General features: G+C 41.4%; 1 protein-coding gene across 1 annotated transcript in view; it reads right to left on the reverse strand.

The window, feature by feature from the left end:
• The window catches only part of mao (monoamine oxidase), a 49,614-nt gene that overhangs the window by 22,458 nt on the left and 12,945 nt on the right, over positions 1-14,211 (reverse strand). Inside the window, exons 2-3 of the mRNA XM_072686222.1 lie at positions 1,628-1,722; positions 1,083-1,220 (exon numbers count right to left, since the gene is read on the reverse strand). Coding sequence (XP_072542323.1) covers positions 1,083-1,220; positions 1,628-1,722 — 233 coding nt within the window. The remainder of the gene's footprint in view (positions 1-1,082; positions 1,221-1,627; positions 1,723-14,211) is intronic.

Consider the following 14,211-nt stretch of genomic DNA (forward strand, 5'->3'; position numbering starts at 1 on the left):
TTCATGACCTTGCATAACATTCTGAAGTAGCAGCGGCCACTTACCATTTTTGGAACATACAGCCATGCAAATATAAGATATGGGCTGTTTAATTCTCTGATTTAATTCTGCTGATATGGGCAGACATCCCAAAGTTATTTTTATTATTCATGTGGAAAAAAAACATGATTATTCACCCATGTTATTATAAGGTGAAAACATACCTGGAGACAACCTGTTAACATTTTGGTAGATGATGGCAGCAAAACCTCACGGGTCACGGGGACGATTTTGAATGGGCCCAGCAATGACACTTGCTGTACTGTATGTGGGCAGTGAGGCATGCTGGAAGAAGTCCCTGAGGGCCGTTTCTAGTAGCCTCCCTGACATCCTGCACCCTGAACACTCTACTGCATTCCCACCATGACCTTTCGCTCTGAGAGTTTGGGTGTGTGCTGCTCTGCTTTTCAGTGCACTTGAGTAGCTTAAAGCCTTCCAGCGAGTTTGGAATATATGTGCACGTGCAATGTGAACATGATAAATGGATGAGGGCACTATGCTAACCATTTCTAGGAATGAGGCTGTGATTTACAGCTCCATAAGCATGGCCAGAGCCGCAGAGGAGCTGAATCTACAGGGAAATCTAATAAGGCCGTGCAGAATGTGCGTGCTAAGGGCAGTGATGCGTCTGCTCAAATTGGATATGGGGAGGTGGGGCTGGGAAGAGGTGGGGGTGGGTTGCTGCTGTCTTGACTACCTCCCTTCTTGTTCACTCAGAACAGCAGAAACCATATTACAAAAACAAAACCTTTTCCTTCAGGCAGCGATTAAGATCTCCAGGCTCTAGCGCACCATAATGCTGAACAAGGCATGTGACAGAGAAAGCTCCAGCCCAGCTTCCACATCCTGTGCATTAAGGCATAAGCCTGCTGGAAAGGGAGACTCTGTTATCTGTTGCAAATGGCAAACGCTCCAAAGCCCTGATCTTAGGCAGCTGACTGAAGGATTCAAAGGGCTCTCTAAGGAACGTTCTCCAAGCAACGTTTGCTTTGCACATTTACGCTGCTAAGCTAGTACCTGCTTTCGCTTGCTTTCCAGCTTACCTTCACATAGTGGATCAGAGACTCCTCTTCGTTCACCTTGTAGGTTTGAACCCCGTACTGCTTGGCCAACCTTAGGATTCGGTTTTGAGTGGGTCCGATATAAGCTCCGCCCAGATCCACCCATTTGGTCTGTTTATTCTGAAGGGGTGTGAGGAGCAAATTTTCTGATTAATACTTCAACACATTCCTTCCTACACCATCATGGAATAACAGCAATTCATATTACGAAGTGTGCACTTAGTGCATTTGCCCACATTGCCCACATGGTCCATTTAAAATAAAAAAATCTAGTTATGACTGAAGGTCTAGGCTTTAGGTGGTCATTCACTGCAAAGGATAAGAATCCAAGCATTAAAAAATACTATGTATTTTTACTAAGTTAGTAATAGTAAATACATTGTTTCATCTTAACATTTCAAACATATTGCAGAAGTGTCAAATGTGATGCTTTGCATGTGATGTATGTGGTTAAGGAATACAGGCTCAGGTCTGGTATTATACTTTGTACAACAGGAACAACTCTTATATTATTGTGAACATCTTACCTGAACTGTGAAGGTTCTTCCACCAACCCGGTCTCTGGCCTCCAGCAGTACAGGATTTAAGCCACTCTCCACCAACAGCTTGGCTGCACTCAGTCCTGCAGTGGAACAAGACGCAGAATTTTGAGTTATGCTATTATTACAGCAGTAAACGTCTGCGTCACTTTGTAATCAGCCTACGGTGGACGCAGCAGTGGTGTACTTGATCAAATACTCTGTATTTCTGAATCTGTTTTTGTAATAAAACAAAAGCAGTGTTTTATTGTAGCAGTAGAACTAGTGCTGTGAAACGTATGCAATTAAGGTCAATCCAAAAAGGACTGCATTTTATTTTATATTTAAATTGTATAATATTATTATTTTGTCAAAGTAACTGTCAAAGTAACTGGTGGACTACTCAATTACTACCTTATCAGAAGCGACAGCGAGCTAAGAGAGCTGCTGGCAGGGAAAGCAAGGAAGTGTTAGACCACAGCACTGACTGGGGTTTCCTCTCTGTCTGAACACACACATGACCTTCCTGTTCCTGAAGGGGAAGCTGAACCTCGGTTTCTGTGAGAAAATGCATCAGGTCTGAGAGCCTGGGCTTCTGATAAGACATGTTTCACAGACTGAGGACTACAGATCTTATCGGAGGAGTAGAGAGTTTTGTCAGGCCCTACATTCATACATGCTGAAATTAACACTCTTTAAGTCAAGTCCAATCAAATCAAGAGGCTTTAATTGTCATTTCAGCTTCTGCACAAATGCACAGTGGAATGAAACTATGTTTTTTTTTTCTCAGAACAAAAGGTGCGACATGGAACAAAACGAACAATACAGTAGAGGACGGACTGCAGAAGGTGCAACATGCAGACGCAGAGGACAGCATTCAACTAGAAAGACAATACAATAAATACAGTAATTACGACTCATTACTGAGTAGAGGCATTGAGTGTAAGGTGCACAGATATTTAACAGGGAGGTAGTAAGAATAAGGTGCACAGAAATTTAACATGCTATGACAGTATATGCAGACAGCTTAGAACGCACATGAAACATAGTAGGCACTGAGGTGGTAAAGTGGCCACTGAGTTACAACACCATGTGGGAGACCAGAGTTCGATTCCCGGTCTGGGTGACTATGCTGCGCTACACCAATAATCAAGAGTCCTTGGGCCAGACTCCTAACACTACATTAGCCCACATCTGTAATACAAGTAACCTTGTAAGTCACTCTGGCTAAGAGCGCCTGCTAAATGCCATAAATGTAAATGTAAATCTAGAATATTTAAATAAGATTCCTTACGTTTTCCTTACGTTACCACTGACATTTGGACTTCAAAATGTCCTGAATTAACTGCGTAAACTGCAAGGTCTTGTATGTTGGACCACATTTCAATTCCTCATTCCCATAGCTGCATAACATACTGTATACAGCAGTGTCATGATAATAACTAAATAATGCGTCTGTTATGAATCATCAACATTCACCTTTTTTCAGTAGTTTGAAGCTACTAGAAGTGCAGTGGTCTAATTGTCTGAGCTGACCTTCTTCCTCTATTGTAGCCAACTTCTTTCACTGACATGGCCACAGAAATTTGGGACGTGACCGAAGAAACACACTTGCAAGACATTCAGCAAATTCAGCATTCAGCAAAGGAGTCAGTGACCAAACCACAGGAAGTGTATATGGAACAGCATCCAGACAAAGTAGGGCCACTTCCCCTACGCTCAACTGCTGGCCACGAGCCATACTATCATCACAAACACTTACACACACACACGCGTCTTGACCCATCAACAGCAGGTCAGTGGGTACAGCTCTTGGTATTGTCTGATATTAGCCTCACTGTAAACCCCTGCCTTGCAATTCTTTGAATTATCGGGACCCCTGCAAAAACAAAATAACAAAGAGTTGATCCAATTTTGTAGAGTAACTGTCTCTGCTGTCCAGGAAAGGCTTTCTACTAAATTCTGGAGAATTTCTGTGAGGATTTGATTGCAATCCTATTCCTATTCTATTGGCAATACTCCTCTACAGTCACTAGACAAGCTGTGTGGGTCCATTTGCACATCTGTGTCAGCAACGACTGCAACTTAAAGTAGCTGAATGCGTTTACTAAAAGGGGTGTCCATAAATATTTGGAAAAATAGTGTTTCGGCTGAGCAACACCTGTCCCATATTACAGTATTTTTTAAAATGCTAAATGTGAAATGTGAGACACCCCACAAATAATTAAAGCTAACTGCTGCCTCACTCCCACGGGTGGGACTTCACCTGTGAAAGGGTTAAGAGCATGTGGTTAGATTCAGGTTACGACTTTTATAAAGATGTTTAAGTTATTTTATTGTTCGGCTTTTGTGGATTTTGCCATTACTTCAATTTGTCTGTTGCATGACAATCTTTGCTCACTGCTCCTTTGTTTGACCACTCCCTTCCGGTCAAGGAGCAGAAATGGTTGTTTTCATTCCTGCTGAGGAAAGATGGTTGTTTTCAGTTAATTGCAGCTCAGTGAAAGTCCAGCTTTAACAGCTCTGGAACCTGAACTCTGAAAGTCAGCCTAGTTTTTAGTTTTTGTGCTTAATATAACTTGAAAAAACTTTCCTTACAACCTGAACTCAATGAATAAGATAATAAGCGGACATGTGCTGAAATATGATGAACATGTTAGCATTGTTGTGAGTGTGCTGAGCCTACTGGAAAGCAGGAGGAGATCACACGGGCTCAAACGCTCCCTTTGTTAGTATAAACCGTGTCAGGTGATTGGAAATTATGATTAGCTTGCAGGTAATTGAGGTTTGCACAGCTGCCGATTTATTCAGGTGCTTTCAATGGCTGGTATGAAGCGGCTTTTCCCACAGTACTCTGGACTTCCACTGCTCCAGCCTTAATCCAATACAACTTCAGCTTTTACGCATGTGCCTGCAGTTCAGGACCTAGTGTAGATGAATGCTGGAGCAGCATCATACATGATAGATCACTGCTGGTCTTTTCCCTTTGCTTTAATGGAACAGTCATGCAGAAATATGAGGGAAGCTAACAGTTCAGCAAAAAAACACATCTGGCCTTTGTCAAACAAAGCGCTGTGCTCATTTGCCAAGTCAAAAATTACACTAGACACGCACACCATTGCACACACACACACACACACACACACACACACGAAGATGCAAAGCCTGACCAATATAAAAATATGGCCAATACAAATACTGATTAAGGAGCCTAGAAATAGTTCAAATAACCAATCATTTATATTTACACTTTACATCTTCATGCTTACTTCAGTGCTTTACTGACTGCTGGGGTTTTCACTTATGTACTGTCACACTTCTTATACTTAAATAAAACAGCAGAGGCCTGCAATGAGGTTTGAGAATCGTTAGTGATATTTTAAGAAATATATTATTTGTTTAATTTTAATTTTATTGATTTATCTCGATAGTTCTTTTTGTTAGATATTCACATTAGTTTTTTTTTATTTAAACATTAAAAAGTTTCATTTCAGAAATTTCACAGATATTCTTGTTCTGTTAATACCACAGAAAACAATATACATTATATTAAATACATAAAATCATTAATTTTTGCCTTTTGTCATCCTTGGGGTGAAAATACATATTTTTATCAGTCAGGTTCAATTAAATCAACCATTCTCCTTAAAGAACCTAGAGTACATATCATAGATTTAGATAGACCCTGCCCTCGCATTTATAGACTCTTTCGCAGGTACGTTTGGGCTACCTGTAATGGTATGCCCAAAGCGATTTCCTTTTCTGTGACTTACACCATTTAAAGTGCAATGCAAAATTTCTGCATTTTTGGGATGTGTTGTATATTGTGGACATACTAATCAGTAGGCAGATTTGATGAATCTGTAAAATTCAAGCTGACTGCTGTGTCACTTTCAAAGCTGAGCATTCAGATCCCATGGGTGTGACCGTCCTTGTGAAAGGATTAAGATTAGTCACGACTTTTATTGTTCAGCTTCTGTGAATTTTCCAGAAGTCTGAATTACTGTCATACAGTTAAACGAGCGAACTCAGCTGTGTCCCTCAGTTGCACTGTTGTCTAAGCATTCAGTTCACATCCCAGGGATGTTGCAACCAAAGAAGTTGTCAGTAATCATCAGTGCGTTATCTGTGATCCCGCCATTGGTATGAGATAGAAAGAAAGAAACAGCATCTACCCAAAATCTACCCAAAAGTCCAGAATGTTTTTATTTTTGAACAGACAGTCCAGCAATTAATAAGCAGCCCCTCCTGATGTAGCTGCTACAGCCTATTAGTGTGAAAAGCAAGTTATCAAGTTTGATGTGTATCCATACACATACCCCACAACTGTCCAACAACGCCAACACACCGGCCTAGTCTGATCCACCATGATTTCATCCATTTAAATAAGAGAGAGATAGAGAAAGACACACACACACACACACACAAGGAGAAGGGGGCAGGGAAGAGACAGCCTAACTATCATTACCATAGTAATACTCCTAAATCCACTAGAATTCCCACAATTCCAAACAAATGCAAATTTTACTTGCTAAGGACTAACAGCTTTGGTTCCACATCATTATCAGCTATGCTGCTTTACCCTCTAAACCTGTGTGATCTGAGCCTCGGTTAGAGGGAACGGACTGTGCTGTAGTGTTGAGGGTGCTAGCTAACTTATCTACATATAGCTAGATAGTCCTGCTGACTACAAGTCCAAACACGGCAGAACCTCTCTGTTCTGTTCTAGCTCAGCAAAGACTAGCTTTGTGAGTGAGCTACAGATCCAAAACCATGGAGAGAAAAACCTTCAGCAGCAGCTGAGTCCTTCTCATCTAAACGTTTAGAAGTCAGCTTGTGCAGTTTTTGTCAGAATGAGCATTTAATACTTTCATCAAATTAAATGATAAATCTAATATTTATATTGTATTTGATCATTTTTCAGTTTTAAAATCACGCAGGTTGAGGTGGTACAGAAGCCACGTACAGGTAGAATAATTTGGACTACTTGCGTAATTCACTGAAGAGCTATATAGCCCCCTAGGCCATGCCTGATATTAGGAGGCATAGTGCCAATAGGTTCATGTTTATCTGCTCCAGAGAGTCCTATTCTATTGGCAATACTTCTCTACAGGGCCTAGACAAGCTGTATATGTGTGTATTTGCAGCTAGCTAAATGGCTTCATTATAAAGGGTGTCCACAGAACATTTGGACATACAGTGCATGTTAATTTTTTGAGTACTAACCTGCCAAACCTGCACTTGTAGTATTAGTATATAGTATGTATGTAGAACTGGGCTGCAGCCTATGCTAATCTTTGGATAATTTTGGTTTACTACAGGGAGCTTTAACCCAACGATCCTAACATGGGTTCGACTCTGACTCTGAAATGCATTCAGACAAACCGCAGGGGCAATTAGAGCCTGATCGTTTCTCCGACCAAGATAGAGTTCCTAATATGGGCATGGCGCGACACCAGTGCTCTATTGAGAGATAGGATACTTAAACTGCTTCTGCTAGATTCTAGATATAACTGTAACAAACAAAGCAGCGAAGCCAACAAACGCTACAACTGGTTAGGTCATGGTGGTCTTTTCATCCAACATAAGACGTAAAAGTAAACAGTCAGCCAGCGTCTGTGCAGAACAACAGCCTGTGTTTTATGAATATGTTCTTTGCCTTGCTCCATACTCCCGTCTCTCAGCAGGAGCCCACATCTGTGCAAACGCACAACGACCTTTCGCCATAAACACAGAGTCTCAAAGCTGGACTTCCACCAGCGTACATATTGGTTTAAGCATTTTTGCCATTGCAGTGCTGAATCCACTATTGGTCCTGATGAGATGTAGCCCAGTTTCCTTCATCTGCTGCAGTTACGCACAAGCTTTTCCTGCACTCTCCATTCGAGACAGGTTGACTTTGGTCTTTTGCTTATGCTGAAAGCTTTTACAGCAGCGATGCCTTTGATCCAAGACAGAAAGCCAAGGTCTTCTTCATAATGGCTCCATGATACAGAGAAACCAAATGATACTTCTTTCATCAAAGACTCTGGGATATATTTTATGTTGAGTGTATTTTGTTGTAGATTCATAGTTGCTGTAATAACGGTTCATACGCTGTACCCTCTTTGTGCAAAACCCGTCTCTCTATGAAGTTTCTAGAGAGGTATTTGGCTTCTGAAAGTGATGCGGCGAGATAAATGAGTGTTTGTCTACAGGCATGTACCTAGATATCCAGCTAGTATGCACTGTTTAGACTGGTCCCTTTTCAGCCAGTGAAAAGGCTACAGTACACACAGACAGTGTAGCTTTAGAGCTTATACTGGATTAATCTCTGCCACGGTGAATCAAGCCAATGGGATTGCCATAACCCCCGGGAAAAGGTTAGGGTTCCTTTGAAGAGTATTTGTGGTGATCAAAGAGCTGTTCTCACAGCATTGATTTCTCTCTCCCTCCCACCCTCTCCCTCTCACCCCAACTCACTCTCGCTCTTGCTCTCTCTCGCGCGCGCGGTACACCTGAGGCAGAAGCTGACCTAATTGCAGTGACTTTTATTCAATAATTGGAAGACAGGCAACCTTCCTGCTCTCAATGCAGGCAAACATCTCGTTGTGAAACTGCAACAGACAAGCAAACTGGAAAGAAGGAGAAAAAGCAGGCCAAAGGGTGGGAAAACAACACCACGCAACACACCATACACAGATGATTCCTCCAATTCGCATGTAATCGGTCAAAAACACTGAGGAGTGAGCCATTTATCAGCAGCTCTACTATTGAAGGCAAGACAAATGCAAAATCTTAAGGTCAAACTAAAATTCAAGCATTGCCTCTTTTCTCTTGATTGGTTCTAGCTCATTTTAACCTATTAATACACACATACTTCGCTGTGGTCACGCAAAAACCTTGCACCTCCAGAAGGGTAACTTTACAGAAGAAGAAACAAGCATTTTATCTTTAATGGAAGTGAAAGGTATTGTGTGAGAGTGACGATATTACTCCTAGTTACTATTCACAATCAAGTTATTAATCAATCGTCATCATTGAGAGATCATTGGGCCTCATTCAACAATTATTCTTCAGAAGAAATGTATTCTAAAAATCTTTTTTTCTTATTTGGGATTTGTTCAGTTTACGAGGACAAAGATCAGAGCGGTGAACAGTTCTGCAGTTTAGGGTGCCTTCATGTAACTGCCTTTGTCGGAATTATGGTAAACATGAGTTTTCAGGTTGAAATTACACCTAAAGGTGTAATTACTAGCTAGAAATTATAAAAATATTATTGATACCCGAGTTTCTAAGTTGACCGCCAGGTGACCGACAACCCTTCAAGATGGCGACAAAGACCGAATCAATAGTGGAGGAAAATAATTTTTTAATGTAATGCTACTCATAAATGTCTGTATCAGAATCAGTTCATATAAACATACTAGAATAATACTGGATATGGCTATCAGCCACAATTCCCAAATCAGTGTGTTCCTACTTTAAACTAATCAGAGGTTCTGTGGCATCTGTCCTCATTGTACTAAACTTAGTTCTCTGACATTAATAGCTTAAGCACAAGTGATCATGTCATATTTAAAAAGTGAAATTGACCTCTTTTTGTAACATTTCATCAAAATGACATGAACGTGTCTCAATAATCAACACAATATCCTGTTTCTCCTCAGATTCACCAGCCCTTTTCCACCACTCCCACCTATCACAGTGTGGAAACATTCAGCTAGCTCAGAGACCCTTCCTGATGCTGGGTTTCACTCAGAAATACAATAAGGAATGAAATTCTCTATGATCTGCTGCTCAGGCTAAACATCTTTCATATGAAAATATCAACACTTAGTACCACAGCCATGAATTCTTCATGAGATCAGGTTCACCCAGGTACAGGCAGATGGGAAGAATACACTGCACGAACTGCTGCAGCCTCACCGCTCTGTGAAAGTGCACCAGGGCAACAAATCTTGTTTTCCTTCCTTGGTTGGTGTCAGGGCAGAGTGGCTATTTGCTATAAAGTAAGTGTGCAGGGGCAGGCAGATGTTTCCGTGGCAACAGCAAATGGAAGATGCGGGCGCTGGGCGAGGACAAGCTTTAAGAATGGTCTGAACTGCCTCTCGCAAATTCAGCGAGAACAAAAGGTGACATAACAGGCATAACAGGCTTATCTTAGAATTCCAAACAGATGCAAACTCACACAGCCTCCTCTCAGCAAACACGTCTGTAGGTCATGCTTGCTGTGTCAGACATGTTTCCTACGGCATTCCTCTTTACACCAAAAGGAAAAACAAGAGCCACTTAAGACTTGATGTTATCGACTTAGTGTGAACAGAGGTGGACAAGGCTAACATGAAGCTAAAGTCACTACAGAGGTCACAGAGGCTCGTATTAGCAGCTTAGACCCAGACAGACTGGGAAGGCTTTGATGCTAGACATGTGCCGATATACACATTGTATATGTATTTCAGAACCATAAAGGCACAGGCCAGCCATGAACTGTAAGCTGCTGGTACCCCAATGACCATGCCTATAGTTTTACATTACTGAGAGACTGAGAGAATGCTTTCCAAGAAAGAAGCCCCAAGAATCTCCAAAATCCAATCTCCAACACCTTCAACCTGACTGAAGTTAGCAACTGAACCACATGGATAAAGAAAAGGCCTTCTGAAGGAAAGTATAACAGTCAGATGACACAAACATCATGTCCGTAATAAGTGTGTGTAAACATCCTACCACAACCGTACATATGGAATTCTTAAAAAATTGTTTTATGACCTATGGCAGTGACATCAATTGGTGGTAAAGTAGGGCGGGTGAAAAAGGACCAAGTATGCTCTCTGTAACATGAAACACGTAGGTTAGTATTCGGATTAGTACTGAATATACACTCAGTAAGGCCTACTTTCATACAATTTATAGCAACACTGGCAAAATACTGTCATACTGTGATGTGTGGGAGTGTGAAGAACCTTTCAAAAAGCAAAAAACATCCTCATCATAGAACCCTATGTGCAAGTCCAGAACCACTTAGGAACCTTTATGAAGGGTTTAGCTCAGATTCATGCATTACCACCTCAAAACACACCAGTTGTTACCAGCTCTACCTGGTAACAAAAGTCAGTCGATGGTCAATGTGCAGCTAAATTTGTCGTGGTATTTAAAGTCTAACCCAAACTTAATTGCTTTGATTGTTCTCTTACAATACCCAGATAGAATCCACTTTCTGAGTCGGGTGTGCCAATATCAGCCGTAATTGTAAAATCACATTACTGCAGCATGCCCCAAGGCACCAGACTGGACGTGACAGAGGTCACTTTTCAGCCTGCAGATCGCTTTTAAGAAAATTCCAGTTTAGGCTATATTCTATAATTCCGCACGTCCTGCACAACAGACGCATCACTTCAATCTTCGTTGAGAAGCTTATGCCTATATAGACCCTCCTGAGGTAGTTGGTACAGCCTGTAGTGTGTCAATTACACAGCAAAATGTGAAAGAGTGAACACACACTCGCATAGGTCATATTTTTACACACTCCTTTTCCTTCTCAGATGGGAACATGCTCCTGCATGCACTGTCACAGTAGGAAGCCATAAGACAAAGCCAACTGTGAGCACAAGGGGCAGTGCTCATGCTCCTTTTTTATAGGCATGGGTGTTGTAAAATGAAGGTAGAAATTAAAGCTATTAAAGCAGCACTGCATAGCATTTTTACTTTAAATTAGTAGGTCTGTGATCATTGTGATGCTCCGCTGACCTGTTAAAGAGAGAAGTAGTGTAGCTGTTGTAGACTCATTTCAGACTCAGCATGCTGCTAACTGGTGAAGGGGGCAGGATAACGCTCACAAGAACTGTGTAGTGCTCCGTAACCCCAGTCACATTTGTGAAACATCCAGTAATATTAATGCACCATGTCAGTCCACGAGCTTCTTTCACTTTCAGAGAGTTCTGTATCTCTTAGCACATCCAGAAAAACACCCTTTAGAGGCGGGTAAAGGCGCAAATCACACTTCCCTACTGTAGAGGGAGCCCAAGAGCAAGAAATGCCAAATTTCCATAGTGTAGCTTTAAGCAGAGGTGTAACAATAAACGACTATTTTTCTAGTATGAGACTAGAGCTCCGGACCTTGCTCTGATAGAGGTACTCTTAAGTGGCGTCAACTCATCAGTGCTCTTACGAAGTAAACAAGCTATTGTACGTGTTCACAGCATATACCCCTCTCCTGCCCTGCCCACTCTACTCCGATACACCTACAGGTGCCTAGTTTTGTTTGAGAGTAGCTGCTATGAAAGTTGCCAAATGAGAAACGCTTGGAAGAAAGGGATATATTAGTTATATGGATGCATGGATAGGGGAACTGGCCGTACCAGTGCCGATACAGTTCTGAACATAAAGAAAGAAATTGGGACTAAATCTATGTGGATGATCTTTACATGGACATAGAACATTCATTTCTACACCAATTTCTTTTATATGCTGTAAAATGACTACATGAAGTCCAGCTCAGACTCCGCTCTTCTGGAGTTCAACATATATATCCTCAAATATCAGTTAATGAAATATTATTCAAATCTAAACCTGCATCCAATGCCTCCGCCTGATCACTGACGTCCCTGATCTTTAAAAGAAGGCTATATGCATTTAAAACGTCTAGTTGTAACATAACAAAGCGGAAGGGAAACCAGCCACAGTGTTGAATCTAAAATCAACCCCCTTTTACCCTGTAGTGTGGGCCAGGCAGAAGGGGCATAAAAGACACCACAGATCACACACATCGTCTGTTATGGGAACAAACTGCACCAAACAAAACAGACAGGCTCTCCAGAAGGTTGACCGATCGCGAATCCTCCCAACACAGCTCCCTGACCTGCAGACCATCTGGACCAAGGCCAAGAAAAAAGTGAAGGACCTCTGCAATCCCAACAATGGACTCTTCTCTCTGGTCGGGGCAGTGATTTTGCTGCCGGAAGAGGCAGCAACGCACGAGAGAATGTGGAGGAGCGTATTCTGGCAGACTATTCAGGCCATCAACCAGGACAATCATTAGATGTACTTACACACATATTAGCTGCATAGGACATTTTACATTTATAAATAAAACATATTGCATATATTTGCCATTACCTCCTACTCAAACTGCACAGCATTGATTTTGCACATTTGGCACACTGCAGCTGATACTCTCTGCATGCCATATCTGTATCTCCAACACTGCACACCAACTGATCTCTTCTATTCTTAAAAATGATTCATGAGTGTGTATTTATTTTATTGCTTATCTGTATATATGATTATTCTGTGTTCTCGTTATTTTATTCATCCTGTCTTTTATCTTGTTTTTCATGTGATCAGACAGTCGTAAAAGCATTTCACTGCTAGCTGTACCATGTATGACTGTGTATGTGACAAATAAACTTTGATTTGATTTTTAAAAATCCAATAACTGCTCTAAGACACATGGCTTCCTCCATGTAGCGTCTGAACGCAGACTATCGATCAGCAAAGAGGATGCTTACAAGAGCTCTCTGTGTTCGTCTTTCAATCTGGTGACAGTGATTGCGCTTCCAGATACACAGACATACTGGCAACTGACTTTGGCAGCACAGTTGAAAAGCAATTACCGAGCCATAGAGGCAAATCAGTAAAAGGGCTCAGCCAGTCGACCAATCCCACAGACGGACGTTTCCCTGAGACAGAAACAGAGGAGTATTATCTGAAGTTGCATAACAAAACCCGTCAAGCTGGAGTCAGGCTCCTCTCTACTCCATTACGAGGGATAAAGGCAGAGTGAGAAATCTTGTTTATACAAGCTAGTAGCTCAACATACAACAGCACTATTTAGCACACCACTTTACAGCTATGTTTAAAGCGATGATCTGATTCACTTTTCTTGCAAAAAAAACACATCGTCTGTTATGGGAACAAACTGCACCAAACAAAACAGACAGGCTCTCCAGAAGGTTGACCGATCGCGAATCCTCCCAACACAGCTCCCTGACCTGCAGACCATCTGGACCAAGGCCAAGAAAAAAGTGAAGGACCTTTGCAATCCCAACAATGGACTTGCAAAAAAATGGACTTGATAATAAACACATATCCAAATGTATACTGCAAATGTGAATGGAGAAGGCACACGTTACATATGTTGATCCTGAAACACAAAAAATATGATTCCAAAATGAAGCTGTTAGAAGGTAGAAGCTGCTCTTTAATAGTCAAGCTTGTCATCCAGGTAAAAACAAAACAAAACAAAACAAAAACCTGTGCTGGTAAGCTAACGTGTTGAGCTGGTTGACCAAATGAAAACATATTCTATTCTCAAGAGCCAGCTTGATCTGGCCAGGACGCTTTTTTCAGCATGGTATTCAGTTTCATGTTGTTTTTTAAATAGCCATGTTACTACTAGAGCTGTGGATTGGCAAGAACCTGGCAGTAAAGTCACAATTAAATTTATTGCTATACTGTAAGCAAGATGATATTTCGCTATTTGTTTGGATCAAATATCTTGGAAAACTGTCGTGGAAAACACAAATAAAAAAACATCACCATATAGGCATAAAGGAACACTGGGATGTGAAGACGAGTACAACACTGCTATCTAGCAGTCAGGGTTTAAACACAAC

This window comes from Salminus brasiliensis, chromosome 8 (genome assembly GCF_030463535.1).
Source record: "Salminus brasiliensis chromosome 8, fSalBra1.hap2, whole genome shotgun sequence".
Classification (NCBI taxonomy): Eukaryota; Metazoa; Chordata; class Actinopteri; order Characiformes; family Bryconidae; genus Salminus; species Salminus brasiliensis.